Source organism: Streptopelia decaocto (assembly GCF_964273445.1).
Source record: "Streptopelia decaocto genome assembly, chromosome: 1".
Taxonomy (NCBI): Eukaryota; Metazoa; Chordata; class Aves; order Columbiformes; family Columbidae; genus Streptopelia; species Streptopelia decaocto.
Window position 1 is genome coordinate 70,681,008 of NC_138663.1, and position 23,421 is coordinate 70,704,428.

The window sequence follows — 23,421 nt, forward strand, 5'->3', positions numbered from 1 at the left end:
GGAATAACTTAATGGGCTTTGTTCAAATGTCCTACAATGGTAGTTCATTCACTACAGATGAGGGTGTTAAAGAAACAACAAAAAATAAGCTTCATTTTTATTTATTTTTTTAAAGAAGGTGAAGGCTGAAATTATCTCTCAAAATTATTATGATGAGGCTAAAGTAACTCAAAATGTGGGTGTGAGTCTCTTGTGACAGAGGAGCAATCAGCTGCAACTCACAGGTGTGCAGGATTCGTATTGTGGATAACAGAGTATATTGCAATATGTCATTAGAAACATAATTTTGACATTAAAGTCAGCAGTGCTTTGAAGTTAAAGTCACCTTCTGTGATATTTCTAGTATTTTTGTCTTTTCATAATATCTTCATATTTTCACTTTAGCTAAGAGTTTAAAATAGGGCAGCTTTTCACCTTAGTGCATAAGAAATTAAGCAGTACAAAAATGACACTTCAGAAAGACAGCTGCTCTCAGTCTCACAAAATGATTAATATTGCTAAGTATTTGTGTGTATTAGTAGCAAGTTAAATCTGCCTCATGAAATATATATTGATTTATAAGAGTCTTATTTTCTGTTCTGTTTTCTCTAAGTACTTGCTTGAAATCAGCAAATTAGCCACAAACATTAAATGGCTGGAAGAAAATCAAGAATCAGGCCAGGGGTCTTTGATATTTTCTCTTGTAGCAATATTAACCTCCCAGTGACAGTTAGAATTAATGGTATCCTCCTGTTTACACTAGAGAAAATTTGTTCCTGAATACCATGGACTGCAAGATCAGATTCCATGAGAGGACTACAATAATTTATTCAAGTCTTAAAATCGTTCTGTAACACTGACCCTCTAGATAAGATCTCTTGAGGTGAAGGTGTTGCAGTTCAAAACCTCAGTCAGGTGTGTTTCAGGCAACAGCAAGTTTATAAATTCCAGGAAATTTTCACAGTTCCATCTCTAATCAGGACACTTCAAGAACTGTTCAGCTTAAAGCAATACCATGGGATCAGCTCTCAAGACAACTCGGCTGCTGTACTAGTGCTGCACTCTTTAGATAGTTCTAGGTTTCCTTCTTAACAAATGTAACTTGGAATTATAATTCTCTTTCTTCCCCCAGATGTCTCAACCTCTTTTCTTTCCCATCCTTTTGTTACTTCTGTTCTCTAGTATGTGTTGTTCTCTAGTATGCGTTGTTGTCTAATATGTTTTTCTGATTTAATTTCAGAAGCTGTGAGTGACAGCAGGTGACAGGCTGACAGCTCACACTTGTGTCAAAGACAAGCTCCCTGATAATAGCAGAAAGTCATCTTACCAGCTGCTGGAGAACGCCCTGGGCAGGGAGGACATACAATACCTTCTTTATAACTTTAAATATTGATCAGGGTTACTATCAACTGTGCGTTGTTACAGCATGTCCTGTGATAGCGAAGAAACTGTTGGGCACCCAATGTATAACCTCTGTGGACAGGTTCAAGGCTCCACTTCCCAACTTAGCAGTCTGAGTGGAAATAGGAAATCTGCAGCATTGCTGGAAGTTGGGGGGAACATAAGCAAGATGCAGTACTCTTCCGTGCCGCTGGATCCAGAAACTCCAATGGATAATGGATCTGGGATTCCCCACAGCACTGAGGAAGGCAGGAAGGCTGCAACCTCAACAGAAAGTGAGGTCCACAGGGCCTGTACAACCAAGTGTTTCCATAGCCGCTATCTAACTAAAACTAGTACGCAGGGAGATGTCTACAACTTCCTAGAGAGGCCCAGTGGATGGAAGTGTTTCATCTATCATTTTACTGTGTAAGTACCTACATTTTCACATAATCTTTGGTGTAAGAAAAATTTGAAACCATCCACTTAGTCATCCAGAAGTCACAGTACTTGAGCTCACAGGCTGAAAACCTGTTGCATGAGTGATCCCATTGAAAGCAAAGGAAAAGCCAGTCTCTCAAATGCTCAACCTCTATATCCATTAACATTTTGGGAGGAGTTCTTTTTATTTTTCACTTGATATTTGTCTTCAAAGATGTATACTGTATAATTTTATATTTGTGATGTTAATTCCTATATGCTCATGGCAGTTTTTATTACTGCCTTGGCTGCTTTATGTTGTTCTAGCTTCAGACACTGCAGTTTACAATTATATGACATGTGGACGGTTTGGTTGTGATCAGGTAAGTCACATTTTAAGTCTATTTTGCTCATGCTGAAATAACAAAAGAAGTCATTTGTGGACAAACATTCATAACATCACTAATTTGAATTAATTTGCAGTTCCGAACACATAATGAGTACAATTTTAGCAAAACGCTTTTTTCATTATACCACGCATATAGTACTTGCGAGGAGAAAATGAAGGCTTCCAGTTACTCTTGTAAAACAGTGGTTAGTATATTAATACAGCTGCTTCTCTTTTCCTTGAACTATCTGTCAAGTTTAGCAAGACCTCAGTTGCTATTTTAAATGCTGCTTAACAGAATAATTTGTCATTTTAGCTGTAGAAATTGTCTGCCTGTGTTCTCACTGAGGCAAGGGGAAGTTTTCGTGGCTATGGTGAATGCAAACTGAGCCCAAATTCCTTGCTTTTATTATAAAATTAGCATAGGTCCTGAAGAAATGCAGAATGTTGAAATTATTCTGTTTGTCTCAGATGAACTGATGGGCTGACTGCAGTTTGTAAAAACCATTATCAGTTACTGCAGTCAGAAACAGCCCAGAGAAATATATGGCAATTATAATGAGTCATAATGCTTCTATTTGGCATAAAATAGATGGTCTTATTAATACTTGTGCCCTTTCACCCCTCAAAATCATATATGGATTTTTTTTAAAAGGACTTTTTGATTAATGAAATTTTACCAAGTAAAAGACTAGGGTCTTTTTCAAGGACTGTGCTTACAGTATATAATAATTCCTGAGGCTTAAATAGATGCAATTTATGAGATTTAAATAAGTGAATAGTCATGATGTAAGCCTATTTGAGGTTAGAACTTATTAATCTTGCTAAAATGCATTTGTTTCGTCATCTGAGTTGCTTTTATCTCAGACTAAGGTTGACCATTAATATGTACTTATATTCTGCTATGAGCATTTCAGTTTAAAAAAATATATATACACGCACACATGCCACACTAGAAAATTCGATAAAATATTGCTATTACAAACAGAAAACTCCTTGGTTTTTTTTTTGTTTAACAATAGGTGGGTTCCTAACTTTAAGGAAATAATACGGAAATTGATGCCTTTTAAAAGCTTTTCATTTCACATTGCTTGAAAGTGAAATATTTAAACATAGGACAAAATGCTGGCTAAAACCTAAGTACATTTGTCCTAGTAACAATCCCAATAACTACATGGTGTGTTCATTTATATAACAAGTTTCTGTTTTGGAAAGAACATACTATTCAACATTAAGTATCATTAAAGTTAAACATTGTTAAAGTAATACAGAGCTAATCTAAAGTAGAATTAATTTTATAAAGAGTACAAGCTGTAATTTATTTTTAAAAAAAGCTTCCACTGTTATATCTATGGTTTTCAGGTAATTTATGTAGAGCTGATCTGATGATGATGATGACTATTTTAACAACAAATCCAGTCTTCCAAGTCTGTAGCTGATATTTGTGTAGCCAACAGAGCTGGATGTGCAGCATCCCTTCATTGTCCTTTTGTCCTTCATATGCCACAAAGACCACATAACTCATGTACAAACTTGTTGGAAGTTTCTATCCAAGAGGGACTGGAGTCTGTACTGATCCGGAGCCAGTTCTGCTAGAAAGAACCTAACAGGCAAGACAAGGGAACAGCAAGTGCTCCAGGAGGTGACCTTCCTCTTGCATTCTGAAATTACCAAAACAATCTCATCTCGTGTAACATTTATTGTATGCCTGATGCTTCAAGTCCTCAAGGAACATCATAAGATAGGTTAGAAAGGGGAGTTATTTTTGCCCAATTACATCTGAAATTCATCTTATTTTAGTGAAGTTATTCCAGGCTAAAATTGTAGTTTAAAAACAAAATATTTGAAGAGGTGAGTGGATTTGCTTAAGAATTCTCCTTCCCAGTTCTGAAAACTTCCTCATTTAAGTAATTTTCAGCTTCACTGTAGGTACTGTGAAATACTTAACTTCTGAAATCCCCAAGAATAGGGTAAAGAACAAGTTAGAAAGAGATGAGGGCTTGAGAAAAAGCTGTGACATGCAACCGCATACATTGATCCTGACCAACCTGTTCTTGCAGCTATATGTTGGATATCAATATATGTTAAAGTCCAGCTGCTTGACATATGGTCCTCAGTCCAGAAAAAGAAGTGTGTGGATGGCTTAAATTTGATTTCTAAATACAACTATGCATTTGTTTAGATCACACCCACATGTCAAGCTATTAGGGTGTAATTGTCATATTTTATCTTTTGAATGATTAGTACAATATGTATTGGTGATGAGTTATGTATGGCAATGAAGTTACTTGGCAAATCTATGAATTTATTTATTTGTAAGTGGAACCTTATTCATGTGATGAGTTTACATTTCTGAAATGTATATGTGTTTAATTACGACTGGAATGGCTCAATTATAGTCTAGAACATTGTGTTCATTTGGCTAAAATACTGTGTTCACATACGTGTGAACTGAGTAGGGAGGAGTGAAGCCAGACAGTTTTCCTCATAAGGTTATTGACCTCTGTTTAGATGCTAGGCAGCAATGATCATAAACCAAAACCAGAATCTAATGTATGTGCTCAAAGTGCTAGAATGTAATTTTAGTGGGGAACGCTACACTGCCAAGGCTTTGCAGGTCACTTTCGCCCTGGGCAAAAGGTGGTGATGGTCTGGCTTTTCTGTCACTTTTGTAGAGGCACAGAATGAGAAGTAGGAAGGTGCAATTCAAGCCTATGGAAAGAAAAGGATCCCTATATGTGCACCCATGTGCACTCACAGACCCAAGGGGTGACTGGTAATAGGAGAAGAGTACCTTCTCTCTTGTGTTCAAGGAGAAGGCGTAACTACTTGCTGTCATATGTTAATTTGTTCTGAGTGTGAGCGATAGAGGCCACCTTGTGTCAGCCTAAGGCTGTGCCAGCATCACAGCAGAGCCCTGTGCTGCACAGCTGCACAGCTCAGGTCCCAGGATTATGCAGATTTGCATTGAGACTAACTGGCTGTATATCTCAGCAAACAGGGTGGATCCATAGTACCTTTTCTTCTCAGGTATGCTCAGTTGTATTTACTCACTGCAATTCAACCTCCTTGTCCTATCTTTTCCATTTCTCTGGAACATCCAGAGATTTCTAATTTTGGTCTTTTCAGCTGCTGTTGGTTGGACAACTAATTGCTTTTTATTTAAAAGCCAGAAGCTTAAAGGGAATCTGGGTGGATAGCACTTGGACTAAGAAGTGAGGAAGCAGAACAAATGGCTACACTGAGTCTGGTGAAACAGTAACAGACGAGAACCTGCTCCTGAGAAAGAGAAGGCTTGACTGGATTGTCATAGAAATTGTGACTGGTGCCAGTGATGCCGAAAATGGAGGAGAAGCAATACAAGAGCAGGCTACCTGAAGAACAAAGAGAAGCAGACTTAAGCAGGAAGGACAAAGGAAAAAAAGGACTCGCAGCTTTAGGAGATCAGAAGACTGGATAGGCACAAACAGCTGGAACAGCAGGACAGCCGAAAATGGTCAAAAAACTCAGAGAGCCACTGGGAGGAAGAAGGGGTAGGACAGGACAGCTAGAAGCTAGGGGAAAGAAGGAGCATGGAATTCATGATGGGAGAAGGAACCTTTAACCCATAGGCAACTGGTTTGAATCTCATCCAAGTCAATAGTGAAGAAGAAGTAATGACTGTGGGGAGATACAAAAGGAGCTGTTGGTCTCAGTCCAGTTCTTAGCAAACGGATGTCAGCATCACTGCTGGAGTTAGCACAGCTGGAAGGCTTGTTGGCAGCCAGTAGAGAAACCACAGGCTGGTTGAAAAGGGAGGCAAGTCTAAGGCAAGAGGGAGGCCCATGAGAGGGACTCTCAGATTGTGTTCTCAGGCCTGCCATTTTCTTGTCGTGTAACACTGTGAAAGTTTAAGTGAGAACTTACAGCTGTTCCAGGTTACTTTGTGCTAGTTTAGCCACTTGCTAAATGAGTGTTAGATCTTGTTCTCATTTAAAAGTTAGACCAATCTTTATGTCTCATAACTTCCCACGAGATGGGGTGAGCAAATCTAACAGCTCACTGCTAACAAACCACCTCTGGTTCTGCTTCCCTCATCTGCCTTAGCAGTTCAGCTTGGTCCTGCCAGCTCCAGTTCTCCTTGGATATCCTTGGATTACTGAGCCAATTCAACTTATTATGCTAGCAGAAACCTAGGCCAGCAGGGAAAAGTGAATGGTCTTCTGTCAGGTTAGTAATACACACTCTGCTCTTGAAATACTGTTCACTATTGTTCTCTTAGTGCACCTAGTGGATCGTAATCACCTGTTAAATTTCTTATAAAATTGTAAAGAATAATTGCAAAGTAACACTGCAAATTGTCTGGCAAGTACTGCAGACCACCTGGTTTGACTGCAAAACATTTCCCAAATGCAGAGTTTGCCTAGCAACAAAGTCTGCTCTCCAGGCTCCCTTTTGATTTATGGGGAAACAACTCCTCCAAATGGTGACTTGAAGAGAAAAATGGCTGTTGCTCTGAATCCTTCCTGAGGGATGCTGTCTGTCTCTCTGTTGACCACATGGGAAAGAAAAGGAGAATGTCCTCCTTAGAATATAGTTTCACAAGAGCTGGCATAATAATTTACTGGTACCAAAAATGGAAGATTGCCTCTCTCACCTTCCCATCTTCTCTCCTGGCCATACGTTTCTTCTACATAATGTGTTCTGCTTCTGGCACTTGCTGGCCTTTCTAAGCTGAGTCAACTCACTGTAATGGCAGAGATCTAGCCCAGCAAGAAAGTGAGTAGCTTTTGATGCCTTAAGGAGTTTTAGTGTCTCAGCAAATGGTCTGATGGTGCTGGAACCAGTACTAACCAGTTAGACAAGACTGAAATGGGATGCAGGAGAGCTCTCCATTTTACCACCAATGAACTGTCGTGTTGGCTTAGTTGCATATGAAAATGTGAGTTTGCTTTGTTACCCCTCTCCTCATCCATACTGACGCCCACAGCTTCCTCACAGAGAGGCACATACACTCATACACACATGCATGCTCCTGGCAGCTTGTTGCAAAGAACTCATCTAAGGAGTTACTGTCGAGTAATTTGTATGAACAATATCAATACTGTTGCTAACTTATAACTTCGGGAGGAAGGTACAGAAGATGAAGAACATATTTGTAAAATGAGGGCTGGCCTCCTAAGGGATTTTTCCTTTACAAAAGATTCTATGTACCAATGTCTGCATCACCATGAGCAATACAAAAAGAAGGGAGTTCAGATCATTGGGACAAGCTAAAAATTACATATTTCTTTCATTATTGTTTCTCTTCAGATTGTACTTTCTCTCTCTCTCTCTTTTTTTTTTTTTTTTTTTTTTTTTCACTTTCCTCAGCTTCATGTAAGAAATGCTGTAGTCATGTTCTGTTAATACAATTGAAGGAGTCACCATTCTGGCTGATATTCCATTTTTGTTCAGCATACAAGCACTGCTGATGTAAAGCACATTAAAGGGCAAAAATAAAATGCGAGACATTTGCCTGCATATCTTTTGATTCTTTGAGTATAAAAGCTCTCAGAGAAACTAATATATAGAGTGAGTAAGTTAGCATAGTATTCTCCTGCTTATGTTTTTATCTGTAAATGGAGCCTATTGCCCATTATTTATAACTGTTTATCTCAAAGGGACCATCAAATTCCCATTTCTCTCCTTTGCACATTTATCTCTAGAATGCAAGCAGCTATTTTGCTTTTTCCAATGATGTGATTGTAACGTAACCAACATGAACAACAACTAAAGTTCAAAGTAGTTGCAAGCATATGACTGCTTTCAAGATTCTGGTTTTGACCTAGATGTCACAGCTTAGGTCTGGACATGATGTACATTCATAAGGGTAAGTTAGGGTTTTTTATTATCCTTATTAGGTTCAGGATGTTTATTTCCAGCATAACAATTACTTATTTGGACATTTTATACAGAAATTGAGCTGAGAAGTTTTCGAATTTGTAATTACAGTAGCTAATTTTTGTCTATATGCTATGTCTATATGTCTGTATCTCTATATACAGAGAGGTACTAAGCTGATGTCTTGGCTATGATGATAAACTTTGGATACCAAAAGACGAGTGATATTAAAGGGAATAAACCCAAGAACTATTAACTTCATGCAAGTGGAATAATGTTACTACTACTTAGGGTTGCATGTTCAACTGGATATGGTGGAATGGCTTAAGTTGCTAATGGAGGTGCACTAATATTAAACAGAATTATCTTTAGTATTCTAGAAAGTCCAGAGACTGAGCTGTTCTAAAAATACATGGAGACAGTTATAAATTTTTAGCCTCTTTTCCAAAGGAAATGAGGTTTCTGCAACCACACTGTCTGAGCGCATCTGTCTAAAAGTGCCTTGCAAAATAATTTTGAGCCAGTTGGCAAGTTTCAGCTAATATTGACAGAGGATGAGACATGTCAGAGATATTAAATTTCTTCATGTTTTGTTAAAATAAGCATTTGGGTAGAAGATGGATAAGTTAATAACCCCAAAGATGAAAATACTTCCCTTGAGCTCAAGTAGATTGTTTGGCACCAAAGAGTCTTTTCAGGAGAGAGGTGTTACAATAGTTCCTAAGGAAGAACTTTGATCTGAGCATACTTCACTTTAGGCACAGAATAACCTAACCACAGAGCACAAAGCCGCAGGCTGCATAAGTTTTATTTTCATTTTTTGAAATTATTGATGACTTTTTCCATCATTTATGTAAGAAATTCAATCCATCTTATTCTAGAAGCTCAATTTTGTAATGGACTCTGCAATGAATAGGTATTACTCTTCCCACAGGTTCATGTTGTTTCTATAGTGAAACCATTTGTTTCTGTAATGAAAATAAATACTGTAATGTGACATTAATATGGTGCTATTGATGGAATTTTGTTACTCTTTTGTGGAAAAATGCTCTATTCTTACAGAAACAATCAAAATAAAAAGGTACTCCTTGACGTTAATGTTACAATCTCTCATTAACTTGTGGAATCCACATGGTATCAAATTCAAGAACAAAAGTGTTTCAGATGTCTTCATGATAATCAAGCTGGCACTAGCTTGTTAATAAATGTATTTGCACAGCAACATTATATGCATTTATTTTTTTTCCTTTTTTTGAAACTTGAACTCAGAAACATGAATTCATGTACTACATGAATTCATGAATTCATGTACTACAAAGAGATTTTGTTACTTTGTAAATGGTGGCAGTAATTTCCTGTCCCTGTGAAGCTGTATCTTAGATCACATGCTGAAACCTACTGATCTTTTTTCTCACAGTCAAAGTTGATGATAAATAGATCAGATTCGTGAACACTGATCATGAAGTAATGATGATGAACTGTTTCTGTCTATGTTTAAAGAACTGATGAGGTCTCTTCTAGAAAGTCATAGTGCCTCAGAATCAAAACAGAAGCTTGATTCCTGTACCAGGGAAGGAGAAGACATCCGGACATTCTGGTGACAAAACATATGGAGATAAGAGCAAAAAAGACAAACGTAGCAGCATGGATGTTAGAGGAAGATACAGGCACTCAATTAAATTCTAGGAATGGCGGGGCACTGAGAAAAGGTTTCTGTAAGATCAGTGCTTCTGACAATTGTAATGGATGCACAAATGTAATTTATCAGTTCTGGATTAGTGCCAGCTAACCTCAGAGAAAAGGCAAAATCCAAGTCTTAGAGCTCTAAAGAGCAGTAAATATGTGAGGCTGTTAAATGCTTTGAAAATGTGAAAGGCTCATTATTAGTAGGAATTGTGGATTTTTAAAAAATAACATGTCTTCGGGAAGCTGGTTCAGAAAGCTGGTTTGAAGTGGGAGATTCTTTCCCTGTGATGTGTGGCTCATGCTGTGTTTTGAACAGCATTGGTATTGGCTATCGATTAAAACTGGTTTGTGACAATTTATACATATGCAGGTGAAAGGTCTAAAGAAAAATACAGAGTAGAGTGTGTGTTTGTAAACTACCTTTAAAATTTTCTAGGTGTGTAGAAATACTGGCTAATTACTTTGTATTGGAGTCAGCTGGACAACTTCATGTTACATGCAACTGGGCCATCAGGCATTTCTGGATGCAACCTAGAATGAGCTGAAGGAAAAAAAATAAAAACAGATACCTTCCATATACCCATGTTCTAGGTGGACTTTTCCTTTGGTTGAAGGCTTCAGATCCCTGAAAATACTTTATTCTGAGGCAAACCAGAAAGTAGATATACCCAAGCTCCCTGTCAGGCAGGATGCCTGTTAGCAGCATCTAAAGCTAGGCAAGCTTCCATTCGAACCTCTCTGATCTCCTCCAGTTCTGCTGAAATCAACACATTCCCAGACTACTTTCTAATTTTAACATATTGGTGTTTTCAACAGAAAAATAGTTCCTTTACCAAAGTTTCCAACCAAGTCTAATTTGTGTAGGATCACATAGGTATAAGGTCAAGACCTTTCCACAAAACATCAAACCTCAGGAGCCTGGAAACAGACCTCTGAGAGAACTGAGGGACACCACAACTTGCCTACAAAGGCACATGGACAACCTTCTCTTATGACTTAGTCGGAAATTCATTTGGATAACAAAATCATGTAAGCACCAGGAATGAGGTTTTCTTCAGACTAGCGGGAATGTTTTGTAGAAGCACTTGGCTATTCAACATAACACAGTATAATCCCATTTAGAAGAAACTTAAGTGCTTCATGCACGCAGGAATTAGAAAATCTTGCACTTCTATAGCACAAAAAAATGGACATGCTCTCCTTAATTTTCTTGCCACAAAATAACCACTTAAAATAAAGAGCAACCCGTGCCACTGGAGCCCCTAATAGAATTTTATGTTGGCTATACTCATTTATTCTCCCTGACAACATGCTGTCTTCAAGCTATTTGTCTCTGCTGGACAACTCTGTAGTTTATCATCAAGCAAAAAGCCAAAGGACCAATAGGTGTAATTACACATAGATTTAGTTGGACATATTACCATTAATCCAATCTCTTTCTCTTGTAATTTAACTCCAGCTGAAGCAATTGGATTTCTTCTGTCCTAGTGTGTTAGTAGAACAGAACAGTTTGACTTCACATCTTGCTGGAGCAAACAGTGTATAGGATAAAAAAAATTATCTAAGATACTAAGAACCAGGTTTTGGATATAATTTAAACTAGAAATGTATATAAGCCATTTGTATGTATCTAGCTTAAGGGCTTTCACACAGTGAAGTAAGTCACAGTAGCTCCATTTCAAGGAAGGAACACAGCAGGGGAAAGACATATCTAGTTGTGTTAAAAACACCAGTGGCCCATGATCAAGGCATCTGAACACTACAGGGCATAAGTTTCAACAGCTTTTTTATAATAACTTTTGCTGATTTTCTTTTACTGTAGAACTCATATGTTTCTAAAAATGTTTTCTTCTCTAAACATAGCTTTGCAGAGGCAATGAAATTTGGCAAGCCCAAAAGGCTGAAAAGCTACTATTTTGTATTTGATTGCCAAGGAGTATATCTCTGTCTACCAGTTTATAAGTTTGTCCTCTCCTCACCCATCTCTTTTTTTGTTGTTCAAGAGATAGTGTTCCCACAAGCATCCCATGTATCAACATTTCAAGCACACTTATCTGCAGCAGATAAACACAAAACCCCCATGCAGATAGTCTTTGATAGAAATGGCATTATTTGATGCAAAAGTTAAAAGGAGGAATGATTAATGCTTCTCCTTTAAGAGCTTCCATTAGGTTTGTCTTCCATAGAAAAATGAGATTGTTACAGCATGACCTTGAAAGTGTTCACCCTTGATAAAGTACTTGAAATCATTTTGCTCTCAGTGTTGTAGTTAACCTACTAGTTCCAAGTGTTTGCAGGCTTCAGTAGAACATACTCATAGGCAATTATCTACTAAACAGAATTTGTCCCTGGCTACAATAACAACAGAAACATGTTTACAGTTGCACTATCTACTTTCCCAAATGAAGTAACGGTTAGGGAGATCGGGACACAGAGAGGCACTCACTTGTTACCTTTAACCCATGTTGATCAACTGTCCAATGTACCAGTACTGCCTATTTAAATTTTGTAACACATGAAACAGATTTAAGGATGATGGTTTAAAAACATCAATGAAAAAGCAGTATCCTCTTGTTGTATGCATAAGACTTATGGACTCCAGGAGAAATAAAGAAATACTAAAATTTAGTGTACATTAGCAAGACCTCTCTTGGGAAAACATGGCACCTCTGTCTTCTGTTGATGTGAACTGTGTTAAGTCAGAGTCCAAAATCAAATAAGGAATTATCAGATAATCCTCTTTCCTCTGATAAGTAAAACTTTTTTTTTTTTTTTTTCTTTTTTCCTTTAAAGAGAGAGTAAGGAGAAGTCTGTGCATAGTTGATGAGGGGTCAGTTTCTGTCCTCACAAAAGTAAAAAAATTGAAGAAAGCCAGGTGTTTTGAGAGGAAATACTGCTCTATTTTTAGCAGCTCTCAGTATTTGCTAAAGTAAAAGATCAAACCATGGCTTGACATCCTTGGGAATCACAGAAGACTCAAAGGGGACTACAAAATACCAGAAAGCAGCATCTCAGCTCTTTTCTGGATAGTAATGAGTAGACCAGTTCTACTAGTTCGGAATTATTTATGTCTTCTCCTTACGAGCTCCTTCCCTTTAGGAACTGAACAGCCACCAACAAGCAGGACTGTTCCCTGTTGATGTAAATGACTACCCCAAGCAAGTAACCAATCACAACCTGTTTTCACCCCCTTGCAGCACAGAGAACTTTGCCCATTGCAGGAGAGAGTATGAACAGCAGGGAACAAGAGAAAGCCAAACTGGCAGTGGCGGGGAAACGGAAATTGGCACGTGATGAGCTTTAAGTGCTTTCAGCCCAAACCAACAAATTAAACTCACACCCATCCACTTACTTTACCTATAAGTATGCCAGAAATCTAATCACAATTATTTATGGAGACCCAGGACCTGGCAGTCACTTGTTGACAAGTTAAAACTTGTAAGCTTTGCCATTGCATTTTGGGGAACAGCTTGTTTGTCAAACAAAAACTTGAAGCGAGACCTGAAGGCAAATCGGTGGTGAGTCTTGTTAAACGTTTTTAAGTTGTACCAAATATTCAACTATTGTCCCACATTGTCCAAGGGAATTTGGCACTCACTCAAGGTTTTTTTTCTCCAGTATGTTTGAAAAGGTCATTGGTTAGAGCTATGTTTAGCATCCCAGAGCCTGTTAGGAGCAATCCACAAGGATGTTTCCTGATTGCCTAAGAGGCAAGAGAGATGTAGCTTGTTGGATTCTACAGATCAGTTGGCAGTTAATTAAACAATTTATCTTTAAGTTTAGACTTCTCAAAACTAACCTGCAGTTTGGTGCATGGCTCAGTGACAGAGATAATAACCTTAAAAAAAATATGAAGGCAGTGTGTGCTGACTACTGTTTTAAAGATACTGGAAGGAGAAGATAATGCTGTTCTGCTGTATTAGAGAAGAAGATGCAAAAGGATTGTTTGTTTCTATGGGAATGGATTTACTTGGAGAGCAGAGAGGACTTGACCTTTGTTTCTGCTACTTGTTTCCAGCACTTTTGTCATAACACAGATACCACTTGCTTACCCAGCTCAACCCCATGGCTTCTTTCCAACGGCCTGTGGTGTGCACTGAGAGTACAAACAGCTCCTCTGCTGTGGCAGGAACGTCTCCAGCAGTGTCTAAAACCTGTCTCTGGGACTGCGATGTATACCATGGGTCCTGAAAGACACCTCAGGGGTCTCAGCTTCAGCCCCTCCCTGCCTCCCACTCCAGGAAACACTTATCCAGTGAGAGAGGAGAGCAGTTCCAGCTTCTTCACACTGAGGTTGTATACACCCACGAATGGCTACTTGTGTTAAGTGAAATGAAAATTATATACTGTAAGATCACTGCCTGGAACAGTACCATTTGGGGTTTTGTATATGTTTTTATATAATACCTACCATAAAATGTTCCTGTTACTTTTGCCATCTTCAGTCTATCTGACTCTGGCTGATAATATTAGAAAGTATCCCTTATCTGATTCAAGTTCAATGTCTGAACACTTCAAGTAAAGAATGGGAAGATCTACTTTCATGCTGGTTGTGAGGAGCACTAATCAGGTACTTACCATTCCCACTAGCTTCAGCAAGCTTTTCTGTCTTGTTGGAGGTGGCAGCAGCCCACAGACTGTACTGTAAGATTATTAGAGCATCTCGGATCTAGATCCTCTATTTGAGACTGCCTGGAAAAAAGAAGAACAGCTGTATTTGAAATTTGAAACATTACTAGTGGAGGAGGTTTCTAGCATTTTGGGGAGTTGTGATCAAAAAGGAGCTCTTGGTATTGGGAAGGCCTTGGATTGAGGCACCCTTGCACGCAGAGGAACCTGTTTTGTGGGACTCAAAATGGGATGATATGAGAGCGTCACAGAACCTGGAGGAAGCCAATAGAAAATAATCATGTTAAGTGCATACCTGAGCAGCAGAACTGAGAGTCTTGGTTTTTTTACTACTATGAGCTGATAGACAGTAGTGGAAAGACAGAGCTTTTTACTGAGATTATACACGCTAGAAAAAATATTTGGTTCCGAATTCTGGATCTTCTGTGTAAGAACTAATGCTGTATAAGCCTGCTGAATAATCATTTTTTTTCTTCACGTTATTCATACAAAGAACGAAATGTAGATAATCTTCTGCTTTGTTTAACATCTTACAGATGACAAGATTGCACAGCTTTTGGACTGCAGGTTTTCTGAGCTTCATGAGGACATGTTGACCCAGGACATGGCAGCAAACATGTACTCACTTTAAACTAGCTAGATCATACACTGGTACCAGAGCAGACTGGAAAGCACACGTAGCATTTTAGGCAGCTAACCTGTGTGGAGATATGCTGCCTTCAGCAGTTCTCAGGCAAGGCAGTTCAAACTAGCTCAATTTCAGCTCCAGTAACATTTGTGTAGACATGTCCTGAGATGAGTTTGTGAAGTAATCACACATGTTGCCAGGGCACTGGGTGCACCAAAAGGCTGACCAGAGCAAATAGAGCGTGTTGATGCAACCAAGGTCCTGAGAGCAACCCCCTTCCTGTCAAAGTGTGTTCCTGCACCTTGCAAAGGTCCGGTTTTGGAGTAGGACTTGTAAAAAGCCCTTGTTTTAGCTTTATGCATGTTGCCCGCCAGTTCCCAGGAGTGTTAATGTGGCCCATAGCTCTGCCAATTGTTGGGGTATTGAATCCTTCCACAAAGTAGTTGAGTAACCAAAAACTGCTCCACATAATAATCTGGATGCCTTTGTACCATGACTGCAGGTGAGGATTGTATTGCTGGTAAAAGGTGGGTGACGAGGCATTAGCAGGAAGATCTAATGTGTTGGGTTGATCTTCATGCATCTCATGGCAATCAGAGCTTCTTGGTGCCCTCAGAGCCCTAACACATCCTTTCCATTCTTCCAGGTTCTCTGTAGATTCAGATGTACAATAGTAACATGTAGCCTATTATTTTTAATGCTGTGTTTTTGAGTGGGAGGTTATGGAGCAGAGCTGAACTCAGAAGCAAATTCTGCTGCAATGGAATGAGCATGTTTTATAGCTTCTGAAATAGTCATTGCAGTATTGCAATGTACAGGAAAAATACTGTGTTTTTTTTTTTTTCTTAACATGTCAGGAAATCAGCAGGTAGTTCCCACTTTTTATGATACATAAAAATACACAGCATTTAATTTGAATATGAGCTCTCATGAACACAAAAATTGACCTTTGGATACAGAAAGCAATTAATGCCATCTGCTTCTCAAGATGCCTTTACCTTTTTTAGTAAGAAGCTTAACTTTATTTTGATATAATTGACTGTGTTTATGTTCATCATCCAAATTGTTTACAACTGATGACACTTTCAATAGGTCTATTTTTGGATTCTTACCTTTATTTTATCTTGATATTCTACATAAAAATCTGAATCTGTTTTACATCTTTCTTAGTGTACTGATTCCTTGAATAAATATTAAATTAACAGGACACCTGTTTAAATTTAATTATGTATTTTCAAATTTTCACTGTTTCAACTCTAAAACATCAAAAATAAAAGCAGATAAAGAAACTTCTAAATGTTAAATGTTTATGATTTTTAGTCCAAATAAAAAATTAAAGATGCGTTAGTAAAGATACGTTAAAGACATGTTAATATTGTCAATATTAAATTTAATAATTTATCTTATAATCTTAGTTTTTAGGAATAATGGTGATTTGTGGTTATAATGGAAATTAAATTGAGCTTCAGATATTACCTGCAAAAGAGGTTCCTGTTGTCTTCTGTTTCACATCTAAAATGATGTCCAGAATTCACTGTCTCTGTAGACAATAGCACTTTAGCTGCAAAAGCTGTGGAAGGAAATAAGATGAGAAAAGATAGCATGAACAGAAAATTTTTTTCATCATCAAAACAAGACAACAGAAGCACAAGAAATTATCAATGAGTAAAACCTGAATTTACCACTTGAAGCACTTCAGAAAAAGAGGTTTTATTTTGCTATTTTTATTTTACACATTAGCTCTCCCCTACAATTCTGTCTCACAGTTATTTGCCAGAGTTTGTGGAATTGCTCTCCCTTCATATAGACAAAAATGTAGCACTCCAGTCCTTTGACCAAGTGTATATTACATGTTTAGAATGGTGTAAAAAGCATAAAATAATAGTTCAGAATGGAAATCCTTCTATATAAGACAACCATCTTAAAGAGGTTACAAAGACTACAACTGGCATATTTCTTTTCCTTTTTACCTTTTTTTCTCATTTTAATGAATGAATTGAGATCAAAACGGTCCTCAGATGCTTTCTTCTGAGCCGCACTCTTAATTTCTTAAGAATCTTAAGTCAGGCTGTTTCATAACATGTTTTTCCGTCTCACATTCCCCAAAATATTCTCATTCTGAACGGTCACATGCTAGCAGCCATTCATTACTGGCAAAACTGCGTCAGATAATGGGATTTGTGCCCTCACTAATAAATCATGAAGCAAAATGATCATTAGCAGTCTGGGTGATCTCCTGATAAAATGTCCCCTAATTCAGCTCAAGAAGTGGATGTGCTGCAGTCACTCATTTAGGCTGTGCAAGTGAGGGGAAATACTTCTCTGCTGTCGGCTACAACGTATTTTAGAAATAGCTTAATCCAGTGTTAGCTGAAGAAGCCGTCCCTGGGGACTGGGACATGCTGAGGTCAGAGCCCAGAGGGCCCTGACAATTATCTGTGCAATTATTAGCAGTTTTAAAGTAAATTAACACTTTAGTTCCCTCTCCATATAAATCGCCTACCTGGAAAATAAATATGTGCTTCCCATCAGATAAAAGTGAAAAATCGCTGAGATTGGCTTAGGATTTACAATTGAGGACACTTGCTGGTTGCATCTTTCAGCCAAGCTGGGGTCAATAAGAAGAAAATTGTTTTTATAAACCACAGCTTTCTCCTGTGACAAGCTACTTGGAAGAATGCTGCCACTGCAGTTTGCTGCTGAGCTGTGCAAGACTGATACCTGCTCTCCCCTCCTATAGCATGTATCAGGCTGAGTCTCAGGCTCTCCGACATTACCTAAAGTTCTTATGCAAGGCTTGCTGTTCTTCCAGGTTCATATAAACAGGCTGTGATGATTTCTTATTTTTTTGGAATCAAGGTCGAGAGTCTCAAGGTCATCCATCCCTACTTTGAGCTGTCTTGGAATAACACAGTATGATGGTCTAGTACTGCTTAGAGCTGACATTGTCCTTGCTTGCCTTGCTCTGAATACTGGTCTGAAGTTTGTCTTCACCCATAGCCTTAACTGTCATATGCTGTGTAGGTATCATTCTGTCGTGTCATACAATTGGCAAAAGTGACAAGCTAGATGTGGCACTACAGTGCTTGAAATTGTTAATAATATAGTATACAAAGACAAGAACTTTCTGCTTGACATTACTGTAAGGGTTTTACACTGGGATTTGGATTTGGGAAAGGAGATTATTGAAACTGGAATATATTCCAGGTGCTCTGAACCTAACCCTTTCCCTCTTGCTAAAAGCAAGTCTTGATCTTTTATGACTAAAAGTGATCTGCAGCGATTCTGCATTTCAGATAAATACATTTTATATGAGGAATGATACTTTATCCAGCCCATCCTGTGCTAGAAAAGTGATGTCTTTGTAATTCACTGGGAAAGAGTGACACTCACTGGCCACAACAAGTAGTGCCATAAATTAAGTGAATGGGGACCTTTGGATTGATTTAATGTGTGTTTTCGAATTGGAAAAAGAGAGTGGGTCTCACCAAAAAAATACAGGAGGGAAGCAACAAATAGCTGGAAGTTACAAAACTTGCAGGCTGTATTAGCGGCCTCTGCACAGTTGTAGCACCTTTAATAAATAAATGACACCAATTGTTTTCCCTTATGCACATAAATCTTTGCACCTTGCATCAGCCTTTTCGTGATTTGTCTCTTTATTTAAGGTTTACACATTTGGTTACTTTTTCTGAGGCCTAATAGGCATGTTAAGGAAAGGGTAAAGATTTGCATCGTCTCATGCCCAGACTCTTCTAGTATTGGATGCTGACAATACACTTGTGCTGTAAGCTCCTTATCAGCTTGCTCTTTTCCATTTGACAAAAGGTGGCTTGTGTTTCATAGTCTCCTGTTCTCAATGCTTTGCTCAGTGTTTGTTGTTGTTGTTGTTGTGTTTTTTGAGGTATGACTCTCCAGCAATAATGCCTACGGGAAGAAAGTGGGACTTTTGCCCCCTCTGCTGGTTGGCTTATCTTTGGTCAGTGTAGTGACCCACTTAAAGCAGTGTATCAGTTTTATTATGACTAGCACAGGTCTCTCTACCCCCTATAATATACCATCATTTTCAAAAGGATAAACGTTTTGAGCTAGAAGTAAAACCGCTGAATAATATGCTCAGCAGCTTGTGTATGTTGGAGTGAAAGAAGTAGCAGGACTGGGCGATGGGCTGTGTAACTAATGAATTGTGAGACTGTGGCCAAGATCTGTTCTGTGCTAAAAGCACTGCTAACTCTGACTAAGATGTGTTACCTGGATCTCTTTTCACTTTCAGCTGTATTTTTTCTAAAGATATTTCAGCCCTGGGTATTTGCCATTAATGAAGAACTAGGAATCAGTAATATGCCCACGATGAGCACATTTGTCTTTGTTCACCCCATCAAAACTGGGGAAACAGCTTTCCGTATATGAAAGACTCAGTGAAATCAGATTTTAATTTTCAGTGTGCATGACAAACATGCTTCCCTGTTGGCTCCATCCGTCTTTTACTCCAGGCAGCACAAGTTTGGCTTGTTCTCCTGCACAGTGCTACTAAATGTCAGGCCTTTACAAGCCGGGTTTCAGGTAAGGTAAGGCAAATGCAGGGCATACTCAGAACGGAGTTCAAGACAACCGTATTAGGAGATGGGCATTAGGAGAGGTTTACTGAAGACATCCAGAAGATTGTTGCTGTTTGAGGGGTTGGAAACCTCAAAAAGCTTGTTCTTTTAGGTCTCTTGGTCTCCTTTGAGCAGCTCTCAGGAAAAAAGCTAAAAACCTGCAAACAAACAAACAACAACAAAAACCAAACCAAAACCAAAACACTGAACACTGAACTTTTAAATTCCCCTTTGGAAATTAATGTATTATGATTTTTTATTTATTTATTAATTCTACCTTGGGATAGAACCAACAGCCCTAAACTGTGTGCCTAGGTAAGAACAGGTTTCACAATCTGAAGCCACCTCCTTGCCACTATGTTACTGAAATAATTCTTTTATGTTTGTCTTTCTACTTGGAGCTAATGATGGGCTCTCGCTGCTCCTGCTTAAAAACCACACATTCCCTTGGGCTTAGTGTCCTTCTGAGACTAAGGAGATGCATACCCACATCTGCCACCTCTCAGGACAACACCCAAATGGCACAACCCCAGACTCGCTCTCTCATGTCTCTGCCAGTAGACACTGGGGAGCCCAAACTGGGGCCCAGTCCTCCCAGCACAGTCTCACTAGTGCTGAGGAGAGGAGAGGGCTCACCTCCCTCAATGTGCTGTCCATGCTCAAATGTCTTGAGAAATTTTGAAATATTAACTATAAACATGATAAATAAGGTGCTTGGTTTTGTTGAACTAAAGACTCATTCATATTCTCTTGTCTGTAAAAGATTTACTTTGTGTAATGTTTGATTATCCATTATATTAAAAACGGTCAGATGCTGAATTTGGACTCTATGTTGTTTTCAAGAAACAATCACAACCCCCATCATGGGGATTATATATATATATATATATATATATATATATATATATATAAAGGTATATGTATATTAACCTAACCTTTCTGGCAAGAAGTTTGTCTGCTTCAGTTTCTCATGGATAATGCTTTCCCTTAGACTTTAGATATTAAGCAGGACTTTTTAATATCTTTAAATCCAATTTTAGGCTTGAACAAAGTCAGCTATTGTCTGTGTGGCAACTGAGAAACCACTGTCCCTCTTTGCCTGTGTTAGCACTTACATGCAGTTGACTTGCAGTGTGTGAATGACTGGACCAAGCATGTGAATGAGAATTGTTTTCAGAGTTCATTATCCTCTGTTCAGTGTTCCTTGGGATCCTGAGCAGCCTGAAAATCTGAAGCATTCCTACAAGAGGAAAAAGAAAGCTGAAGGGCCTCTCTGTGGCCATAGATATTAGCATTCTCCAGTTTTCCCTGGTTCTAGTCATGGTTTGAATGTGCTGCATAAAGACTGTTGGTTCATTCTACACTCCATCTGATGTAAACATGTATTCTGGGTGTTTCCATACACAAGCAGTTCTTCACAAGCGCTAAACCCGAATCTATGTTGTAGATTGCTTTGTCTCTAGTCTTAGACCAGTCCTGGTCTCTTGGGCACACTTTGGACTTATGTTGCAGTAATTTCCCTTGCTGTTCTTGCCTGTACTTCTTGAATGGATGCTGGACCTGCCTCCCTACCTCACCTTGTGTGACAGCCCACTGAAAGGCTGATGAAGCTGATTGCTCTCACCACCTCAGCCCTCCTTAGGTATTGCAAATTGCAAATCTGCATCCTGGTGAGTTAAGGGATGGCCTTGCCTGTGCAGTTGTCACTCTTGGTGCCTGACTTCAGTGGAGGAGCCTCACTCTCACTGCTCCCTGACATCTGTGTATATATACACAGGTGATTCCAGCCAGTTCTGGCAGACCCACCACTGGCCACAGCTGAGCCCCACAGCCACTATTTGGGCTCCTCTGGGAAAACACATTCAAGAAAAGCCAGAAACACAACATAGGCTGTGAGGTGAGAGGGAAAAATAAAGTGTGAGAAACAGCCTTGTGAGCATTGAGGTGAGAGGAGTAGAAGGAGGGGGTGAAGGTGCTCCAGGTACCAGAGCAGAGGTTGCCCTGCAGCCCCTGGAGAGACCATGCTGGAGCAGATTTATCCTGAAGGACTGCAGCCTCTGGAATAGTCCACATTGGAGAAGGGGAACAATGTGAGGAGGAGGAAAAGTGCTATGGACTGACCACAACCTCTCATTTTGCATCCCCCTGTGCCACTCACGGTGTGTGTGAGGGAGGAAGGTAGAGGAGCTGTGAGTGAAGTAGTTGAGCCTGGGAAAGGAAGCAGACGGTGATGTTCTAGTTTTCTTGGTTTCTTAATATTCAAATCTGTTTCAACTGCCAATAATTTAAGTTCATTTTCCCCAAGTTGGATCTGTTTTCCCATGACAATAATTGGTAAGGGATCTCCCTGTCTTTATCTTGAACCACAAGCATTTAAATCTTATTTTCTACTGCTGTTCTGTCAAGGAGAATGAGAGAATGGCTGGGTGGGCATCTGACATCTAGCCAAGGTCAACTCACCACAATTCCATAGTCTATAGATTATATATATATATATTCATATATATATAAATCTGTGTATATATGTATTCATGTGAGTACTTTCCAGTCCAAAGGAAATGAGTGGCCGGTGAGAGTGTGGTCTGAGATCATATAAGTGTGATGGTTTCAAAAAAATGACAGCCACCCAATCACAGAGAAGGATGAAAGCATATGGAATATGACATAAAAAGTGTAGGTCTCCTAGTATATCATAGGCAGGAGCATTCGACTCTGCTGTTTTTCTGACATTGACAGGAAGAGGCAGATGGTCCTATCAGCCAATCACAGAGCTATCTGTGAACAAGTAGTGTATGGTGTTTTACAGAATGGGAACTCCTGAGGACAGAAAGAGGTGAAGGGAACAGATGAGGTGTCTGGAAGATGTACAGGACTTTGGGGCAAGTGAGAATGCAGTGAGCAGTAGGGATAGGGCTTCCCCTGCCACTACAGTGGTGACACCCACCTATGCTGGGCCAGGGCTATCTTCATGCTGCTTTTGTCCTCTGCCAAGCTCCCTCTGGTCTGTCACCTCTGTGTTGTACCTGGTGCCCCATCTGTGTGCACCTCTCCAGGTGTAGCCTGGCAAAAGGGAACCAGGGCTACAGGGAATGCAGCCCAAGATACGGGCAGCCTTCATCCAATGTGTGTTTGGGCCTGCCCTATACCATGTGCAGGACTTGATATTTGTCCGTGTTTTATGAGATTCCTGTAGGCTTGTTCTTTAACCCTGTCTAGGCACCTCTAACCAGTGGCTCTGCCCTCAGGTTTATTGACTGAATCCCTGGTTTGTGTCATGGGTGGACTTGAAGAGGTGCTTTTCATTTCTTCTTCTGGAACACTGATAAAAATATTGACCAGGGCACATCCCTGGATATACTCCTAACAAATTCATTTTGTCACTGGTCGCTAGGTTGAACATGAATTTTTGCCCTTTCGGATAAGTTCTTCCTCCTATTTTTTTCATGTAAAAGCCACTAAAAGCACATTAAGTGTATTTAGTGTGTTTCTGTCTGTTTGCTGAAATCTCACCATTTTAACTGTACAGCCACCAGTGCTATAAGTCTGTCATTTGCTTTGAAATTCTTGAACTAGCATTGTCAGTAGTGTTTATCTTCTTCAGAAGGGTTTCTCATTGGAAAAAATATCTCGTTACACACAGGACTCTGAAGGTTTTATTTGCTGGTATGGGAGTCTGGGAATTTAGGAGTTTAGATACAACCTCTTGGCATGGAATCAGAAAATGACAGCTGAATGAGCTGGGGCACAAGAGAGTATGTTTCTGGCTGTTAGTGGAAGAAATTTCAGTTTTCTTATTTTTCTCTTGTTTTCTGCATGACCTTAAGAGATCATGAAAGCTGTAGTGCAAATAT

General features: G+C 39.2%; 1 protein-coding gene across 1 annotated transcript in view; it reads left to right on the forward strand.

Annotated features, from left to right (window-relative positions):
* Positions 1–1,405: 1,405 nt before the first annotated feature.
* LOC309439343 (potassium voltage-gated channel subfamily KQT member 1-like) overlaps positions 1,406–23,421 on the forward strand; it is a gene marked incomplete at its 5' end in the record, with an annotated part of 488,884 nt that continues 466,868 nt past the window's right edge. Inside the window, one exon of the mRNA XM_082051807.1 lies at positions 1,406–1,788. Within this exon, the coding sequence (XP_081907933.1) occupies positions 1,406–1,788 (383 nt within the window). The remainder of the gene's footprint in view (positions 1,789–23,421) is intronic.